Below are 20,868 nucleotides of genomic sequence, written 5' to 3'. Positions count from 1 at the left end.
CAGTTTGTCTTTCTTGTGGTTATGGTGATGATACAGCTCTGTTAAAAACAGAGAAGCAATAACTGTGCGCTTTACACATCAATTTCCAAAACAGTCATGATGTAATGCATTCCTTTTCCATGTTGTCTCAAATAATGTATTGAAATGTAATAATGTAAATCTGTCTGTGCAGTACTTGTGCATTTTGATTTATATTAAAATTCTCATGTCTTGGATGTTTTTATGAGGATTTCTAAAGGGGTATTGGCCACATCTGTTATTTAGGCATCCAGAACATCATAGAGTCTAACAAGATGCCTAGATTGGGAACTGTATCACAAATGGCAGCTTCGCTCCTTCAACCAAGGGGTCATTTTTCACCTGTTCTTCTGGTTGCTTCCCTCAGTCGATCAGCATTACCAGTATGTTCCTGTGATTGAGCTTTAGCAAGCGAGGTCTCATCCATACACATTTAACAGGGAAAGAGGACAGAACCCTGTGACACCCCACAAAACAGCACCCTTAAGAGAGATTTAAAATTGCCCTAACGTGCCTTCTGGATGTCTCACAATGGAAAGAGAACAGCTATTTAATCCATCCTTGTTAGGGACTTGTCTCAAGGTGAACTCACTGCCAGAGCATCTCCTCCAGCTAGGACAGGATGTAGCAGGGGTTCTTCACCACCCTGTTGTCTGTCATCTGGTGCTGTAGCTGTTTGCAGTTTCCATGGCCTAGCACTCCAGCCAGGTCACTTTTCAGTTTAGTCCCTTCCCTAGGAAACAAAAAAGTAAAAAAAGAAACAGGTAACATCTAGTGGCCTTTATGCCACGCCTGGGGCTCGGCAGTCTCTCTGCCTCTTCTAGTGTTGAGGCTTGTGTTTCCCCTCTTGCTGGAGGAATAGGGGAAGCCAGGCCAGGCCCATCCTCTCCTCTGGGTTCCAGCCCATTGACCCCCCATGTTAGGCAGGTAAGCACTGCTCCTTACAATCCTTCACTGTTTCCCTGAGCTACTCCTACCTTTCAGTCACTTGTACAAATCTCTCACCAAGCTCTGGACTCCACTATTTCTGCTCTGGAGTTCTGTCTCCTGGGGCATCTTCTTCACAGCCAGCTACTGTGGTGCTTCTCCGAGGCCAGGGCCGGCTCCAGACCCCAGCGCGCCAAGCGCACGCTTGGGGCGGCGTGCCACGGGAGGGCGGCAGGCGGCTCCGGTGGACCTCCCGCAGGCATGCCTGCGGAGGGTCCGCTAGTCCCGCGGCTTTGGTGGAGCATCCACAGGCATGCCTGCGGGAGGTCCACCGGAGCCGCGGGACAAGCGGACCCTCCACAGGCACGTCTGCAGGAGGTCCACCGGAGCCACGGAACTGGCGACCGCCAGAGCGCCTCCCGCGGCGTGCCGCCCTGCTTGGGGCGGTGCAATTCCTAGAGCCGCCCCTGCCCGAGGCCACTTTCAGTCCGTCTGGCAGCAGCCCTACTCTGTCTGAGCGGCAGCTGTTTATGCCAGCTGCTGTTAATTGGCCCCTTAGTTGCAGCTGGAGGGACAGCAGTGTGGTCCATCAATTAACTCCCTCTTGGCTTTCACAGTGTCGGTGTTTACACAGCCTGTCACAGAACCACACACATGTCAAAACCACCTCATGGTCAGTGGTACCAAAGCTGCTCATAGAGCTAAAAGAATCAGCATGGACATTTTATCCTCCTCTGTTGCCTGGAGGCCACCACTGCAGTTTCTGCCCCATATCCACGCTACAACCTTCCTCTGCAACTTTCCCAAAATGGAAGATTGGAAACAAGATGCAAATTAGCAATCAGTGAAGGCTGATGGGCACCTGCAGCTGCCATCGATTTAACCTGGAATTGGATAACCAGCACTTCTGAAAATCAGGCCCAACGCATCACAAACTGAGATATCAAAAATCAGTGGATACTTTGGAAAATGTTGACCCTAAAATTTCTACATCTCCGCTTCCCCATCTGTTAAGTGGAGGGGTATTGGAAGGCTCATTTTATTAGTATTTTACATGTAGCACTTTACAAATACTAAGTATAATTTTTTCTTCACAATTATTTAAGCGTCCATATTGCATTAATCTAAATGTATGTTTTATATGACTGCCTTAATAACACAGTAAACCTTATTGCATTGCTGTAAACAGAACAAAGTAAGCAACATGAATCTGAAAGCCGTAAAACTTTCTCTAATTTTTAGACGGCTAGATTCAAACAATGTAACAGATCAAAGGGCAGAACACAAATCATCCTTATGTGTTCTGCTCAGAGCATAGCAATTTTATTATAAATGTATTGAGCAGCAGAATATCATTTGGCTTTACAGCATACAAGTGATTAATTCAGGCCTTCTGCATAAATAATAATGTCCCATACAACTATCTGTGTACTGCACTCTCTGACTTAAATGTGGCCTCCCAGCTTTTTGACCTAAGGCTGGTAAGATGACAGATCAGTTGTTTATGAAACATCAGTTCCTGAGGTGCCTCTCACCCTGAGGTCCTTAGAAAACTGCAAAACCTTCCTCTTTAACAAAGCCTCTCTACCAGAAGAATGACATTCACATTCACTGACACCCCCTGCTACCCAATAAGCCCCTTGAGATGAAAAAAGAGGAACTTATTTTTTTAAAAAAATATATAAAACCCCAAATTCAAACCCCAGGCAAACTTTTTATCCCCAAAAGGGAGAAGTTCTAGAAACTCCATTAAATCCACTAGGCACTTCGCTATTGCTATTGATTTTTCATAGAAGACACTTGGATACTATAGTGATGGGTGGCATTGTAAAATCCCAAGTAAGAGAGGTAGATTCTGCTAATTGTCATTTGTTTCTCAAACTGAGATTTTTAAAGGGACAGTCCCGTCTTTTCACAGTTGCTATCTGGTAACCCTACAGAGACCAGACTTGGCTACTTTCAGGGAATGCAGTAAAACACCTCCTTTGCAAGTATTTTGAGATTGCTGGCTTTGGTGGTGGACTGAGGCGCACTAGATGTAGTTCTCTTTCTGGAGTCTGAAACATTGCTGGCCTTTCATCAATCCTACCTAGCTGCTTTGGGTGGCAAGGGACATTTGTTACCATGGATTTTTTTTATGGAGGCAATTTTAAGATTTCATACAGCAGCAAGGGTTAAAAAAAGCTGTTTTAAAATTGAAAATAATAAATGAATAAGGAAACCTATCACTGACTGAAAACAGTAACAAATATATAAGCCCCTTGTCAGTATGTCACATTCTACAGCTGTGCTCAAATCCGACAGAAAGTCCATACACAGCCCCAATAGTTGGAATCAGATTAAATACCATAACAGAATGTACACAACCTGATCAGAGATTTGTAGTTAAATATGTAGTCCAGGGCTTCTCAAACTGGGGGTCGGGACCCCTCAAGGGGTCGTGAGGTTATTACATGGGGGGTCGCGAGCTGTCAGCCTCCACTCCAAACCCCACTTTGCTTCCAGCATTTATAATGGTGCTAAATATATTAAAAAGTGTGTTTAATTCATAATGGGGGTTGCACTCAGAGGCTTGCTATGTGAAAGGGGTCACCAGTACAAAAGTTTGAGAGCCACTGATGTAGTCTAAGGGTACGTCCATACTACCCGCCCGGGTCAGCGGGTAGCGATCGACTTCTCGGAGTTCGATATATCGCGTCTCATCTAGACGCGATATATCGAACTCCGAACGCGCTCCTGTCGACTCCGGAACTCCACCACCATTCGCGGTGGTGGCGGAGTCGACGGGGGAGCCGCGGACTTCGATCCCGCGGCGTGAGGACGGGTAAGTAGTTCGAACTAAGATACTTCGAGTTCAGCTACGCTATTCGCGTAGCTGAACTTGCGTACCTTAGTTCGAACCCCCCCACAGTGTAGACCAGGCCTTATATTCAAAACAACATGATCCAGCACTTTAACTGAGAGCTTGAGTCTGAGTGCCAGGACTTTGACTTTAATTTTTGATTTAATGCAATTTACAAGCATGTATTTTCTCAAAGTTACTTATCTGGGTAGTTATTTATGTCTTCTGAAACGTGGACAACAGAAGCACTAGAGCGTGAAGTTTAACCAGACTTCAAAAACGCCAGGAGGAATTTAGATTATGATCTGTATGGGATCAGGCCATGGATACTTCACTATCTTTGACTCCCTAACTGGCAGATAAATAACATGGCCCCATCTTCTTTGTGTCTGAACTTTGAGACGGGATTAGCACCAATTACTAGAGATTGGCAAAAGAGATTATCATCATGGAGAAATTATTGATCGTCGTTTATCTCTGGAAGTTAAAAACGGAATGGTGCTTTTATTAGACATCTTGAGCAGGAGATGGACTACTAAGGGAGTCAGACTCCCAATACTGAGCTTTGGATGAAGAGTACAGTCACTACACTGCAGTTTCTGGATACAAAAATAAATCTAATTGGCAATAGAGTGATTATGTTGGAAATGCCAATTGTAAAAGATAATACTCTGTTAGGTTTTAAACTCTTGAAAACAGACTTAGAAGCTGAAAATTGTAGATTTACAGTCTTTCAGGCAGGCAGTAAGGTGTAGAGAGTAAGTCTTTTTACTGTTATGAGTTTTTAGAGTTCCCTTAGGATATTAATTTCATATTGATAAGAACTATAGCATTGCAGTGCAGGCCCCTACAAATCCAAAACAGATTGATAAACATCATTTATCTGAAATAATATGTCAGACATGCTGACGTTTAGCATCTCCATTCTAGAAAATATGGCATTTAAGGCAGTGAATTAGAAAACAAAACCTCTGCCCTATAACAGAAGGGAACACGAGGCATATTCTTCCTGATGGCTGTGAGCAAGCAGATTGCAAAGGTACAAATACTATACTATAAGGGCAAGGATTATTCATTAGGGCATCGCTACATTTTATCCAATGCATCTTTTGGTCTCTCTTGAATGAAAATAATCTCTCTTAGCTAATTATGACAAAATACAGGATTTATTATACCTAAAGAATGCATGGATACTGAGAAATATTCTTTGTTGGAAAGAAAATGCCATTCAGATATTTGTTTTGGAACCATCCCACAAGACGGAAATGCAGAATTCTCTACAGGCATTTCATTAGACCTGTTATATGTAAAATGTTTACTCCTGCTTTCCCTCTCAGGACTGAGAAGCAATTTTTTAAAAAAAGAATTACTGACTGACAGACTGATCTCAAAAATAAGAAATTAACACTTTGGTATTATAATCAGTCACTTGTATACTTTCATCATCTCATCTAATATATGCAATTATTTCTGAGATTGTATTCTCTACATGATCTCTCTTTCTTGAAATATTTTCATTCCTTCCAAAGTCAATATTTTTTAAAAACCACAACACACTTCAGCTCCCTACATAAGCATTATAATTATATATTATAATGGTGCAGTTAGTGGAGTCTTAATCATCCACTTAAGGAATGCTGCTATAGGATATGGGTGAAATCCTAACCCCAGTATATATATATATATATATATATATTGCTATATAGCCTATATTTTAATGTATTAGAGCAACATTATGGCATCTAAGACTCTTTTAGGCTTCATTAATGTGGTATAGCATCTGGCTTAGCATGCTATCTAGGGCCATTATTCATAACATTCACATAGCAGTACTCAACAATCTAACTACAGTTTCCTACAGAAATGAACTAGAACTGCAACATTCAGATCTGGATAAGAATTTACTCATAGTTGGAAAGCATTCCATTTGGGTCCCTTTCCAATTCCACATTAACACCACACTTTCCATGATACATGAGGCACATAAAACACAACTTAGATAAAATATTTATATAATATGGCTTTTGTACTGTATCTTATTATCAAACACAACTACAATATATGTTTTCTGACTGGGATGATGGCAAGATAATGTTCTTAAAAGCATGTACAAGACAAGTGAGATTACATGAAAGTTAGTTTCAACATTTGACCATGAATAGGGAAATAGATTATTCCCCAGTTCACTGACACATCCTTCTCCATGAAGTCTTTTCCAGAGACCCTAAAGGGAGAGTACGACAGGATTTAATCATAGAATCCTAAAATTGTTGCACTGGAAGGGACTTCGATAGGTCAGCTAATCCAGTCCCCTGCACTCAAGGCAAGACTAAGTATTATCTAGATCATCCCTGACAAGCATTTGTCTAACCTGCTCTTAAAAGTGTCTAATGTCAGAGATACGATTTTCTTCCCCATCTAGCCGCAAACACAAAAATGCAACCAAGAGAAAGGATTTTTCCTATTCCTTTTAACAAGTAGGGGCAAGAGGTGCCTCCCACAATCTGTCTCTGGTGACTAGGGATACCATGGGGTTTAGAGGAAAATGTGTTCTTCTGCTTCTGGCATTTAATTTTAGAAAGGGAACTATGCAAAAATGAGGAGGTTAGTTAAACAGAAATTAAAAGGCACAGACTAGAGTGAAATCTCTGCAAGCTGCATGGACACTTTTCAAAGACACCATAATAGAGGCTCAACTTAAATGTATACCCCAAATTTAAAAACACAGTAAAAGAACTAAAAAAGAGCCACTGTGGCTTAACAACCATGTAAAAGAAGCAGTGAGAGATAAAAAGGCATCTTTTAAAAAGTGGAAGTCAAATTCTAGTGAGGTAAATAGAAAGGAGCATAAGCACTGCCAAATTAAGTGTAAAAATGTAATAAGAAAAGCCAAAGAGGAGTTTGAAGAACGGCTAGCCAAAAACTCAAAAGATAACAACAAAATGTTTTTTAAGTACATCAGAAGCAGGAAGCCTTCTAAACAACCAGTGGGGCCCCTGAACAATCAAGATACAAAAGGAGCACTTAAGGACGATAAAGTCATTGCGGAGAAACTAAATGGATTCTTTGCTTCAGTCTTCATGGCTGAGGATGTTAGGGAGATTCCCAAACGTGAGCCATCTTTTGTAGGTGACAAATCTGAGGAATTGTCAAAGATTGAAGTGTCAATAGAGGAGGTTTTGTAATTAATTCATAAACTTAACAGTCAGGGGCAGCTCTAGGAATTTTGCCTTGGGGCGGCAAAATTCCTAGAGCTGCCCCTGACTGTTAAGTTTATGAACTTCCGCGGCTTGCCTGCGGACGGTCCGTTGGTCCTGTGGTTGCGGGAGGTCCGCCGAAGCCGTGGGACTAGCGGACCCTCCGCAGGCACGCCACCGAGGGCAGCCTGCCTGCCGCCCTTGCGGCGCCGGCAGAGCGCCCCCTGCGGCTTGCCGCCCCAAGCACGCGCTTGGCATGCTGGGGCCTGGAGCTGTCCCTGTTAACAGTAACAAGTCACTGGGACTAGATGGCATTCACCCAAGAGTTCTGAAGGAACTCAAATGTGAAATTGTGGAACTATTAACTATGGTTTGAAACCTGTCCTTTAAGTCAGCGTCTGTACCCAATGACTGGAAGATAGCTAATGTAACGCCAATATTTAAAAGGGGCTCTAGAGGTGATCCTGGCAATTACAGACTGGTAAGTCTAACGTCAGTACCAGGCAAATTAGTTGAAACAATCTTAAAGAATAAAATTGTCAGACACATAGAAGAACATAAATTGTTGGGCAAAAGTCAACATGGTTTCTGTAAAGGGAAATCATGTCTTACTAATCTATTAGAGTTCTCTGAAGGGGTCAACAAACATGTGGACAAGGGGGATCCAGTGGATATAGTGTACTTAGATTTCCAGAAAGCCTTTGACAAGGTCCCTCACCAAAGGCTCTTACGTAAATTAAGTTGTCATGGGATAAGATGGAAGATCCTTTCATGGATTGAGAACTGGTTAAAAGACAGGGAACAAAGGGTAGGAATAAATGGTAAATTTTCAGAATGAAGAGGGGTAACTAGTGGTGTTCCCCAAGGGTCAGTCCTAGGGCCAATCCTATTCAACATATTCATAAATGATCTGGAGAAAGGGGTAAACAGTGAGGTGGCAAATTTTGCAGATGATACTAAACTGCTCAAGATAGTTAAGACCAAAGCAGACTGTGAAGAACTTCAAAAAGATCTCACAAAACTAAGTGATTGGGCAACAAAATGGCAAATGAAATACAATGTGGATAAATGTAAAGTAATGCACACTGGAAAAAATAACCCCAACTATACATACAATATGATGGGGGCTAATTTAGCTACAACGAATCAGGAAACAGACCTTGGAATCATCGTGGATAGTTCTCTGAAGATGTCCACGCAGTGTGCAGCAGCAGTCAAAAAAGTAAACAGGATGTTAGGAATCAATCATTAAAAATGGGATAGAGAAGAAGACGGAGAATATCTTATTGCCACATCTTGAATACTGAATACAGATGTGGTCTCCTCATCTCAAAAAAGATATACTGGCATTAGAAAAGGTTCAGAGAAGGGCAACTAAAATGATTAGGGGTTTGGAATGGGTCCCATACGAGGAGAGATTAAAGAGGCTAGGACTTTTCAGCTTGGAAAAGAGGAGACTAAGAGGGGGATATGATAGAGGTATATAAAATCATGAGTGATGTGGAGAAAGTGAATAAGGAAAAGTTATTTACTTGTTCCCATAATATAAGAACTAGGAGCCACCAAATGAAATTAATGGGCAGCAGGTTTAAAACAAATAAAAGGAAGTTCTTCTTCATACCATGCACTGTCAACCAGTGGAACTCCTTGCCTGAGGAGGTTGTGAAGGTGAGGACTATAACAGGGTTTAAAAGAGAACTAGAGAAATTCATGGAGGTTAAGTCCATTAATGGCTATTAGCCAGGAGGGGTAAGGAATGGTGTCCCTAGCTTCTGTTTCTCAGAGGGTGGAGATGGATGGCAGGAGAGAGGTCACTTGATCATTACCCTCTGGGCACCTGGCATTGGCAGACAGGATACTGGGCTGGATGGACCTGTGGTCTGACCCAGTATGGCCATTCTTATGTTCTTCAAGCAGACAATCTCATGAGATTGGGAAAATGAGTTCTTACAGACTATGGGATACATCCCTGGATACTGCACCTTGACACAATGGGAAGGCGTGGGTGTTCCAATGTCCCCAAGCACTATTGCAGCAGGAGTTTTAACTACCAGTCTGACCTGAACTGAACCAGTCCACTGTTCCTCCACACTGGGGCTTGACTGATAGGCCAATAATCTAGCCTCATAAAAAAGTTAAGTTACAGAAACATAACAAGGTAGCTATTCCAGCAAACAGCATGACAGTCAGGGATGGCAGAAGCTTGTTTGTGCCATAAGCAATGTCTGATGGTGTGGGAAGGATTCAGAGGGGACACCTAGCCCCAGTAGGGTAGAGGGTCAGCTCCAGGATTGAGAGCTGTGGTGTGTGGGAGACAACATCTTTTCTTTCTCTTCAAGCTCCTCTGCTACTCCCTACCCTCTACGTGGTGTTAGGAGAGGTTGGTTTGGCCTTTTCCAGCAGACTGACCTATCTCCTCAGTCAATAGTGGAGCCAATATCAACAGCCTACATGCTTCAAAAGAGTAACTTAGATGGGTTAAGGTCCCACTTCAGCAAACTTTTTTTTAAAGTCAAAATTGACTGAGGTGAAAGTTTGTTATTTTTTTCAGTGACTTTAATAGACTTCAGGGAGGGCAGATGGAAAAATTAGTCAAATAATTTCTAATAGGGTTTCGGTCCAAGCTGAGAGAAAGCCCCTCTCTCTGTGCATTGTGATGATGACTAAGATTAGCTGAGGCATTCTGGTTGACTGTGCCCAGTTTTGCACTTGATAACAGAGCCTCTCAGCTGTGAAATTTAGGTGATTATTAGAGTGCGAGTTTGCTGACCTTCAGTGCAAGATTCATGTTCCTTACCAGGTATTTGCTTGACCTTAGTTTATGGATTCTGGTGGGTGATAGAGGGATAGCTATACTTCCTGCCCATTGAGGAGGGGAGTCCTATTAGTTGTTTGCTTTGAAGGTAGGTAAGGTACTAAGAAGCCCATTGTTAAATATAACAAAAGCTAATATAAATGAAAAAGCTCTTTGAAACATATCTAATATAACAGTTTTGTATATGCATTTTGGAAGAAGAGTGGGTGGCTGCCTGAGAAATTCCAAAAGGTTGAAAAAGTATCTTCCATAACCTTGAAGAGCTGCATCCAAACTTCTGCCTGATTTTCAAATGTGCAAGTTGCCCACAGTTCTGATTGATTTTGATGGGAACCAAGCATACCCAATATCACTGAAAAAAATCAGACCTTTTTTTCGTTCACTAGAAAACAGCATCTTCCATCTACTAGAATGCACTTATTTAATTTTTAACAGCATTTCTATAGTGTTCATCACCATAGACTAAAAGCAGCTGGTAATGTGCTTTGATATGATCTAATCAGTTAATCACAACATTTTCACAAAGGCATAAAACAGAAACCAAATTGATTATTAATACTTATAAATAGTATATTTGTAAAAAATATTGAGGACATACATGATTTAAATAAATTATGAAACAATACATAAACATTCAAAAATGTTTTCTATTACAAGAGAGTTCAGACAATTTGGAATGAAACTTACACATTTAGCTTTAAATATTCTCATTATCTAAGATATACCTTTTAAGCGATCTAACACAAAAAAGTGTCAGGCCAAATGCGGTCTGGTATAATTGGGTATATGATTCTGTTCAAGTGCTTGGAGTTGTCATGGATGAAATTGGTCAACTGTCCTGTCAAATAAGTACAGTTTGGGGTTCCCATAGGGAGCTGTCTCTTGAAGCACTTTTGGAGTATCCTCCTGATACATACCTCTTGTTTAACTGGGCACATTGATTGGTTAAATAAAGTCATTACTAACAAATTTACCTGACAAGTACTTAATAAACATTCCTAAAACAGTAAAGTCCAACTGGTCTTAAAACTACAAAGTTTAACACTGAAACTTATTTTTCTTTAGAAACTACAGAATGATACTGTTTTTCATCAACTTGGTTAAGAACTTGTTTTGCTAATGCAATAATTACCAAATAGTTGCCAGCATTTCAACATCTTTCTATTCTCCATGGTCCATTCTTTTGTGTAATCGTCAATTAATTATAAGTACAATTTAAATATAATTTATACCTCATACCACTTAACCTATATGAACATTTATTTTGCAAAACATTTGAAATTTGGAAATGCTCTTTTTTTCTTTTATAGGACCTAAACATGGCAGTTATTGATCTACAAATTAGCAATATTAAAACCTCATTTATTATGTTCTTTTATTATTTGCAGGCTTAAGCATTTGGATTGTTCCAAGTCATTTCACTAAAATTTTGGGCCTGATAGCTTGCAAAGGATAATGCGCCAAATTCTGTGGTAATTTATACTGCATGCAAGCCCTTTAGCTTGAACAGAATTACATAGGATATAAATCAGTACAGACTTTGACAGAATGATTTCTCTGTGCTGGAAGAAACACACTGAAGTGTTGCAAATTTATAGATATTTGTGCCAGATTGGGAAATTAATGCTCAACATGATTATATATTACTTCTACCCAAAATAATCATGCACAAATCCAAAGAAAAATAAAATACGCAAGACAAATATCACTGGCTATTTTAATCTTCAAATCTTTATATTTTGTTCATTAGAATTTGCAATACTAAAATTTAGGTTCCCTTTGGTGACATCACACTGGGTCAGTTGGTGAAGGTATATTTTAAACATAAGCCTATACAAAGTATAGTAGTTTCTTCTAAAAGCTAAATGGAGTTTTTTTCCTCATTGACTTCAGTTACCATTTAGCTGTATTAAATAGTATTAAAAATCTTCTATTTCAACATACTGAAGCTAAACAATATAAAAGAGAATTCTCTGCTTACAATCTTCTATCCTCCATGAAGAAGAGTTATCTGGAAGCTCATATTTTGAATTCCTTTCCTCTCTTCTATAAATTATTTAAACTGTGAACTAGCTACTGATACATGTGTATCATGGATGGAGCCTGACCAAAACCCTGGATATACCACCAAAAAAATTGGGTGTTCAAAATTCAGAACTGGGATTTTTACAATTCCGATAATATATGGTCTCAACATCTACAGTATAAAATTCTTACAGTCTCCCAAATCCCAATTTCCATGATAAGGTAGCTAAGATGCAAAGTACCGGTAATATAAGGGCATATCAATCCTTTTTAAAATTAAGCTAGTCCTCAGCTATATTTTTACAGTGACTTACATTGAAAAGTACAGTGTTTTGTGAGATCTCTAAAAACAGAGAATTGTAAAGCAGATTTCCTAGATTCCACACAGAATCTGATAAAGCCCGTTCCTTACAGGCATTTCTCTTTTCAACAGGCAGAGTAAAACCTTCCAAGGTGCTAAAGACAACAAAAGGAAAGTTGGAGCTGATTCTCTTCCCATTTATGCTTTTGTAATTCCATTGAATTCTCTAAAGTCATTTCTAATTTACATCAGAGCAGAGAAGGGAATCGGGTCCATTACATTTCAGCAGGAATTAACCTGAAAGAGTTATGCCATAACTTCAAACTATGCACTTAATTACTAAACAGCAGATAAAATAGAAGTGAATGCAAACAACAGAAACACTCTGCACATATGGACAGATATTGTACAATTACACAGTATTTTATTTTTGGTTTCAATTTATAAACAATTTAAAAACTTAATTTCAAATATTAAAAAATATACACCCTGAAATCATTTGACTTTGAAACTTTTACATTGTTTAAATAAATACAAGTCAGTTAAAAAGAGGTTAATGACTTTTTACCATGGTTTCGTTCTAACAGTTTTTTTAAATGCTCCTGACTTCAGCAATATGAAATAATTATACTGGAATATATGACTAATTCAAATATTTGAATACTGCATTTTCCCTTAACTTCGAGGGAAATTTCTTATAGATATTCTCATGGATAGTCCAACCTCTTGAAGCAGCTACACACATTGTTTTGCTATGGTAAATGCTTTCCAGAAAAAGGAAAAAAGACCAAAAAAAAAAAAAGAGATCCCTTTGAAAATATTGTGTGCTGACAACATTCTTGAACATGCTGTAAAATATGGTGGGTTAGACACTTCCGCTATAGTACTCAGCACACGTGGAAATTTCATGCTTAATGTTTACAAAGTGGCAAACAGTGCAAAGATATGGCCACAGTTTTTTAAAATAAACTTTTGTTTTCTTCTTTGACTCACAGTTCTGTCACTACTGAAGCTGTTCACTGTCTCTGCTGTTTTCTTACGTAAATTCTCAATCCAACTGATGCTATTATGCATGGTCCTAGCTAACTCTGATGTTTGATGTGAATTATTGACTCACATATTCTTTCCAGATGTTATAAGTTCCCCAAAGCCCTCTTGATGAGAAAAAGCATATGCAGATCTTCTTGAGTTTCTTCTGTACACCCGACGCATGTAGTTCTGTAATGGTTTCTGCTTCCTTCTAGCCTTCTGCAACTTCCGAACCTTAGGGGAAAAGTTTCCATCAATATGTGAAATTATTTTTGTGTTGTAAACTCTGACTAATTTTTAGAGCTCAGTTATATTGGTGGGGCCTTTATACTGAAAAAAAAAAACAAAATGAAAAAAACAAAAACAACAACATAGGTGAAAGAGTTTCCAGTAGATTCCAAAGTAAAAACAAGTGCTGAAGCCATCAGTGGAGTGTTAGTGAGGCACCGTGGTCTGCTGGGCTGAGCGAAGGCCATGGGGAAGATTCTTGAGGCACAGCAAAGAACTTGCAGCCCGGAGAAACAGGGGACTAAAATGGCTTTAACTCACCTTTATACACTCCCAGTCCTGGGGCATCTGGCATAACTGCAACAGCCCTGGGGCCTGTCTGAGTTATGGCAATTCCATGGGCTGCCCTATGGGCAGTAGCACTCCCTGGAATCTCTGCAGTGCTGCAACCCTGCCTCCTATGCCTGAGTTTATGAGGAGGTCCTCGGAAAGCAGCCTTATGCCTGCCTTCCCCAATGCTTGCACCAAGGGACTACTTTCACAGCTGAACCAGGGCTTTTAGGACCCCTTTATGCCATTCCAGCCCAGTGCAGTATAGATGCCAGAGTGTGGAGTGAAGATCTCCTGCCTAGAAGGCAAGAGTTCTAATACTAGCTCTGTCACTGATTTTCTGTGTGGCCTGGCACAAATCACTTAATCTCACTGTCTCTTTTCCAAATCTATGAAATAGGAATAATAATACTTAGCTACCTCAAATGTCTGTTGTGAGGAGTTTTTAGTGACTGTTCATAACAGCACTTTGAAGATGTGAAGTGCTACCTAAGTGCTATTAGAAGCAGGGGGCCTAGAGCTAATTGGCCACCTTGATGTCACTAAAATCAGAGAATTAAGGAGGACATTTCCACCATTTTGTCAACTGCTTCCCCCCCCCCCATAATTAATCCTTTTAAAATTTGAAAATAAACTCATAGCACATGTAGAACTGTGACCTCGCCTGACATTCTGTTACACTAGTTTATACCCAAAAACTTGAATACAACGGGGATTATTATATTGCTTGATAAATTACCATGTAGATGGAATATACTTTACAACTTTATTTTTCATGTGTTTTTATGAATAGTGAAGGAATGGCCAAAAACAATCTATTTGTTGTTAAGGTTTGGCATGGATATGAATTACCTGGATTTCTATTCCAATAAATTTTAACCAGCAGTTTATGTGAACTATCCCTCTAAAATCAGTGAGATTATTCACATGTGTAAGGTAAACAACATTTGGCCCAAACTATAAACCATTAAAAAAATTAACTGTTGGGATGGAACATCACTTATTATTCACTCTTCAGAATGTAAGACCTTGGGACATATTATGCTATCGGTAATTATGCAGAAGCTCCCATATAAATTAGTTTGCTTAAAAAGTTCTGGCACAACATTGCCCTTTGCTTGTGTGTTTAAATTTCTTTTAAATTTATAAATAAAAAGTAAAAAAAATGCTGACCTAAGAGTCTATTATGAATTAAGTATTATTTTTCACTTCTTGCACACGCCAAATTGTATAGAGTCAATGGTGATGCTTTGAGAGAACTAATTGTATATTTTCCCCCAGTAGTTATATAAGAACTATAAATTTTGTCTGTCTGGAAAAATTTTAGTTCCCTCTATATGTGGGATGCAATGATAAAGAAAACCTCTCACATAATAGGATTAAGTCATACCTGATCAGTTAGCGTTGGATTTAAATCTTCCTTCAAAAATCGGAATGTTATTACAGGCATGACTGAAACCACAGTAGTCAAGAGGATGACAAGCCAAACACTTATCTGGCTCAGGGAATTACGGGCATTTCCTATTAACACAAGAAAATGAAATATATTTGTTAGGAGTACAAGGCTGTTGTTAATAGTTTGCAGTTGTGAGACATTAGATTATCTTTTCTTTATGTTAACATATGTTTCTATTACAAAAATGCTTGAATTTTTCTAGAGATACAAATGCTTACTGCTGAAATTACAAAATTCTTTGGCAACATCTAAAATTTGACATAATCCAAAAATGCAAGATGGATTCCAAAGGGGGATTTAAGTGGATGGCTACACTGATGAACACAAGAGCAGCATGAAAAAACGGTGGTGGCACTATTTTTTTCTTCATATCAGATTCCTCATCAGTTTTTGAACTGTCAGATTGTTTGTCATCTGGCCATTTGAACAGAAACCAATCTCTGCTCTTTGAACCAATACTGTGACCACCTTATTTTTCTTTCACATATGATTCATGAGAGGGTTATATTTAAAGTATCTACTCTGTATTAGGCCCTCATTCTGATGCACCATGAAATGGTATCAACTGGCTTTAAACCGCTAAAGCCACATTACAAGCCATGTCCTAAAGGACAAAGGATCCATATCCAGTTGCTTGTTACCTGAGCCATCCAACAGATATTTAACCAACGTTTTCATGAAGAAATATGCACATTTTCAACCCATCTAGTTAATTATTTTCATTTATTTAATACTTCTTCATTTCCTTCCCAAATCACACTCAGGTGCTCTGCACTGAGTAGCAATTTTCTGTTTAGCATGATGTGTGGACTGTCACAGCAAAATGCTCCAATCTACACTACAGACAGGTCACAGTGGCATTATTCAGCCCAAGAGTGACTAGATTTCCAGTTGACCATTTAGCAAATCTGCCAAGTTTGTATTGGTGAGTTTGCTAATGGTATCCTGTAGACCAGGGGTCGGCAACCTCTGGCACGCGGGTCGCCAGGGTAAGCACCCTGGCAGGCCAGGCCAGTTTGTTTACCTGCCGCGTCGGCAGATTCGGCCGATCGCGGCTCCCACTGGCTGCGGGAAGCGCCGCAGGCGACAGATGCGCTGGCCGCGTGCCAGAGGTTGCCGACCCCTGCTGTAGACTAAAACAATTGATCCATTTGTGCCATCAGAAACATTCTACATCATTTAACCATGACTCATTTAACACATGGAGGGGAGGGATAGCTCAGTGGTTTGAGCATTGGCCTGCTAAACGCAGGGTTGTGAGTTCAATCCTTGAGGGGGCGATTTGGGGATTGGTCCTGCTTTGAGCAGGAGGTTGGACTAGATGATCTCCTGAGGTCCCTTCCAACCCTAATAATCTATGATTTGGCTACTAAAAATGCATTTGAAAGAACACAGTTAACATCTGACTTCAGTGAAGTCCTCCTCAGGCTCAGTAATTACTGGAGTGGCCTTGTATGGCACAGCCACTGCACAAATTACATCCCCTCAGCAAATTGTTCTGACCCCATTGTGCACAGGATTCCTGGGATGGTGAGGGTTCTGGCCAGCACTCTGAGCAGGCAAGAAAGAAAAAAAGCTCTCCAAAATGTAAATTTAACTTCACTAATTTACTTATTCTGTTTACTGTTGCCAAGGCCTCTCAATACAGCTAGGATGCTTTTGTAAACTTGAAAAGCATTAACATTACTTAAGCAATATCAGTTCAGTTAAGCAGTTTCCCTCCCATATCTGCCATTCTTCTATGTACTTAGAAGATCTAACTCTATACAGATTGTGGCAAATTGCATAAATATTGCCTGTATAATCTCATACCAGGTAACAGACTCACCTACAAAAGGAAAGTGGTTTGGGAATATAACAAAAATCCCATCACTGTGCATTGCAAATAAAATAGCAAAATACACGGCTATACTACCCAAGATGAACAAACGATTGATGGCAGTCCAATAACTGGTATCCAAGGCTATCTGCAAATAAAATGAGACAAAACGTATTATACTAAGAATCTTTAAGGGTTTCGAAAATATACTACATATCTTATTGAGTGGAGGGTTACGTATCTAAACAGAGAAGGGATCTGGGATTTAAAAAAAAAATTAATACAGTGTTCTGGATCTGTTTGGTACTTTTTAGTTTTTCCCATCACATGTTCTCTTTTTAAAAAAAAAATTAAATGTTTAATTGAAAAAGGCACCAAAACTGTAGCAGACAACATATTCTATCTCCTCCCCCATGCATGCATAGTTTTTAGGAATTCAGTTTAACTTTCAAATGAATTGTTAAATGGGCAGATTAATACTTATGTCTGAGCTTATATATATTCAAATTGGGGTGCATGTTTTTAGTTATATTCAAGTCAGGGAAGGAAGTTTTGTATCTTCCAAACAATAAAAAGTAAATTTAGGAACCAAGATGCAAATACCGTTAACTATATGCCATCATGTGGCTCAATTCAGGACTCTGTTTTGCATGTTTTTGTGCCGGGAGAATAATTACTTCAGAATAAGGAACTTTGTGAAAAGTTTTTATCCAGACGTGATATGGTGTTTTTGTCTTTTAAAAGTTTTTCTGTGTGAGTTCATTCAAAAGCATAGTGATTGTCTCATTTTACACACATCATTGTTATTGGGGCATTTAGTGCTGCAACACTCTGGGCATGTCGATACTGCAATTAAAAATTTGTGGCTGGCCCATGCCAGCTGACTTGGGCTCACAGGGCTCAGGCTAAGGGGCTGTTTAATTGCAATGTAGACATTCAGGCTCAGGCTGCAGCCTGAGCTCTGGGACCTTCCCATCTCACAGGGTCCTAGAGCTGCAATTAAACAGCCCCTTATCCAGAGCCCCATGAGCCTAAGTCAAGTGGCTTGGGCCTGTTGCAGGTTTTTAATTGCATTGTAGACGTACCCTCCGTCTGCATGTCCCAGACCTGAAGAAGTTCTTCAACCTTTCACAGACTCCTGGAGCAATTCAACAGTGTGTGGAAACCATGCAAACCTCATCAGTTTTGTTTGAATTTCCTATCAGATTTGGAATTCAAGGGTATCACAAACTCAACCCAAAACCCAGGAGATATAAACCACTTGAATCAGTACTGAAAAAAATACTTTACATGAACCCTTGTACACCAAAACCACTGAGCTCTGCAGAGCTCTAATATCAATAAAAGTATCACCACCCCTTTACTCCTCATACACAATGGTAGATTTTACAATACATGTAGTAATCTATGACAGCACAAGTGAGATTAGAATCAGGCCTAAAATGTGAAAGCTCTTTTCTGAAAGCTTTATAATATTTAGGAACAAAACATGCAAGGCAGAAAGAATGGTTTTGTGGTTAATTCAAAGAAATAGGAGCTGCAAGATCTGGGTGGTATTGCAGGATCTGCCACACACTTCCCTGGGTGGCCTTATGCAAATCACTTAGTTGCTCTGGGTCCCAGATTCTCTCTCTGTAAAATGTGGTTAGTACCACAGTTGTATTGTCAGGCTCAAATCAATATTATTAGTAAATTGCTTTGAGATCCTAAGAAGGAAGGTGCTATACTATATAAATACAATTCTGCTCTGCAATGACAGATCATTCTGAAATCCGCTTTCCATTACATTATCCAAGAAATATGAATTCTGTCAAGCTTCTTGCAGTATTTAATGAACATTGCACTTAAACTGAATCCTGACCTTATCTTGATTTATGGTTCACCAGCATCCCAAAGCTTAATCATGTAACCACTATATGCATTCATTACACGCTTCCTTATCAAAAGCACATTCTGAATTCTTGAGTAATTTGTGACAATTATAGCTATCAACTACAAATAATATATTGCCAGCTTGTTATGTCAGTGTGAGCAGCTGCTCAGTCCCAGCATAACACAAGGTGACTCCATATCTAAAGAAAAACACAATACAGCATTCTGACAGGGTATTTAACTAAATGTTTCCCAGCCCTCCCTTCTCTCCCCGGCCCCCATGCCTCGAGCAAGGACCTAAAGGCTGACAGAAAGGGAGCAATCTAGTAAATATTCAGTTCCAGAATCTAAATTATTATTCCTGCCTGGTGGATCAATCAAGTTTGGCCAACATGGCTACTTCTTATCGGAAGGTCAACTGTCCCTAAAGCCACCACTCTAATCCCTGCTCTCTTTTATTTCCTAATTGCTCTCATCAGGCCCCTGTTCTCCTGGAAGACCTTAAGCAGCCTTTCCTAGAGGTCAATATCTTCATGCTAGGCACGTAAAACAAGACATAGTGGGGCAGGTTCTCTTTCTTAATTCCAGGGGAAAACTTTAACTTGTTCACTACCCAGTCACATTTGGGATTTGTCCATTACAATCCTTTGCAGTCAGCATTAAAATAACTCACAAAAAACTATTATGGGGAACTGACTCTGACAAATACATTTATTACCATCTCAAATTGTTTAAGACCTCAATGGGGTCAGTATTCTCAGAGAAGTCTTTGATTACTCAGCTCTTTACCCTATACTCAAAAAAACATATCAAGCTGATGAAGCTGTTTCTAAGAGGAGGAACACCCTAGTTTAGACCATTAAGTATTTATATGTGAATTTTAGAAATTGTCTCAATTCTCTGCAACTTCAAGTGTAGGTGTCACTTTTAAGAGGAATTTCTGTATTTAGAAATGAGGGGGAAAAATACTGAAAAAACTCAACACCAAACACAAATCTTTATTTTTTACCTGAACACTGACTACAATAACTAAAGATGTTGCAACTGTGACAGCAAAAGACTGGTAGTCAGCAATATGTTTTCCATCTTCACCAGCTGTGTTATAAAATGCTCCATAAGGGATGAAGAAAAGGGCAAAAGAGGTGTAGACTCCATGTGCTAGGCAGATGAAAAATGTGTGTTTATTGAACAGTAGATTTAGTTGCCCAGGTTCATAGAGTTTTGCATAATCCATGCTATTCTGATCATTCACATCCTGTAACAAATCCATTTGGATAACGTGTTACTTTAATAGTGTCAGAAAATATTAAAGTTTGCATGCCACAGAGTGAGTAATAAAGGGCAGAAGGAATTCCCCTTGATTACAGTACCTTCTCAGAACTCAAGTGTGCTTAGAGCTAGGGAAGAAGATTCTCTTTCCCGCTCTGTCCCACTAACGCTACAAAGGAGATGGAATATGGCCATATCGGCCCTGATGGGGGCTCCACTGACATGGGGGAGTCTCCAAAAAGCATGCAGCCAGCATAGTTGGCTTCTATGCTAGGTCCTCACTTCCCTGATCTTGGTATAGCGAACAACAGGAGCAGGGAAGGGTTGTAGACAGAACACAGTGCTCTCCAGCAGTCGCCGGATGGGGGGACAGGCTATTGCTGAGGCTAAGGCTTAGGCTCGTGCAGAACCAGTCAAAGAATCATGAGCTCATAGCCAAGGCCACCCAGAGGATTCAGGAGACCTGGGGTCTTCGGCGGCGAAGGGCCCCCGCTTCGGCGGTGATTCTGCGGCGGGGGGGTCCTTCCGCTCTGGGACCCGCTACCGAAGTGCCCTGAAGACCCACAGCGGGGGGCCCCCGCTGCCAAATTGCCACCGAAGACCTGGCACTTCGGCGGCGGGTCCCGGGGCAGAAGGCCCCCCCGCTGCAGGTCTTCAGGGCACTTCAGCGGCAGGTCCCAGAGCGGAAGGACCCCCTGCCGCAGAATCACCGCCGAAGCGGGGGCCCCCCGCCGAATTTA

The 20,868-nt window shown here is 40.2% G+C and overlaps 1 protein-coding gene across 3 annotated transcripts in view; it reads right to left on the bottom strand.

Moving 5' to 3' along the window:
* Nucleotides 1–12,230: 12,230 nt before the first annotated feature.
* Nucleotides 12,231–20,868, bottom strand: part of ATP8B4 (ATPase phospholipid transporting 8B4 (putative)) — a 152,154-nt gene continuing 143,516 nt past the window's right edge. The window contains exons 24-27 of one of the 3 annotated variants that reach the window (XM_039491658.1): nucleotides 19,869–20,114; nucleotides 16,997–17,135; nucleotides 15,103–15,233; nucleotides 12,231–13,388 (exon numbers count right to left, since the gene is read on the bottom strand). In XM_039491658.1, the coding sequence (XP_039347592.1) occupies nucleotides 13,239–13,388; nucleotides 15,103–15,233; nucleotides 16,997–17,135; nucleotides 19,869–20,114 (666 nt within the window). In that variant the 3' untranslated portion in view covers nucleotides 12,231–13,238. Of the gene's footprint in view, nucleotides 13,389–15,102; nucleotides 15,234–16,996; nucleotides 17,136–19,868; nucleotides 20,115–20,868 lie in introns of those variants that run through there. The other 2 variants (XM_039491659.1, XM_039491661.1) reach the window with 2 other exon arrangements.

The sequence above is a fragment of the Mauremys reevesii genome, linkage group 10 (assembly GCF_016161935.1).
Source record: "Mauremys reevesii isolate NIE-2019 linkage group 10, ASM1616193v1, whole genome shotgun sequence".
Classification (NCBI taxonomy): Eukaryota; Metazoa; Chordata; order Testudines; family Geoemydidae; genus Mauremys; species Mauremys reevesii.
Note: the sequence above shows the minus strand (reverse complement) of the source record. Positions and strands in the feature narration are given on the sequence as shown.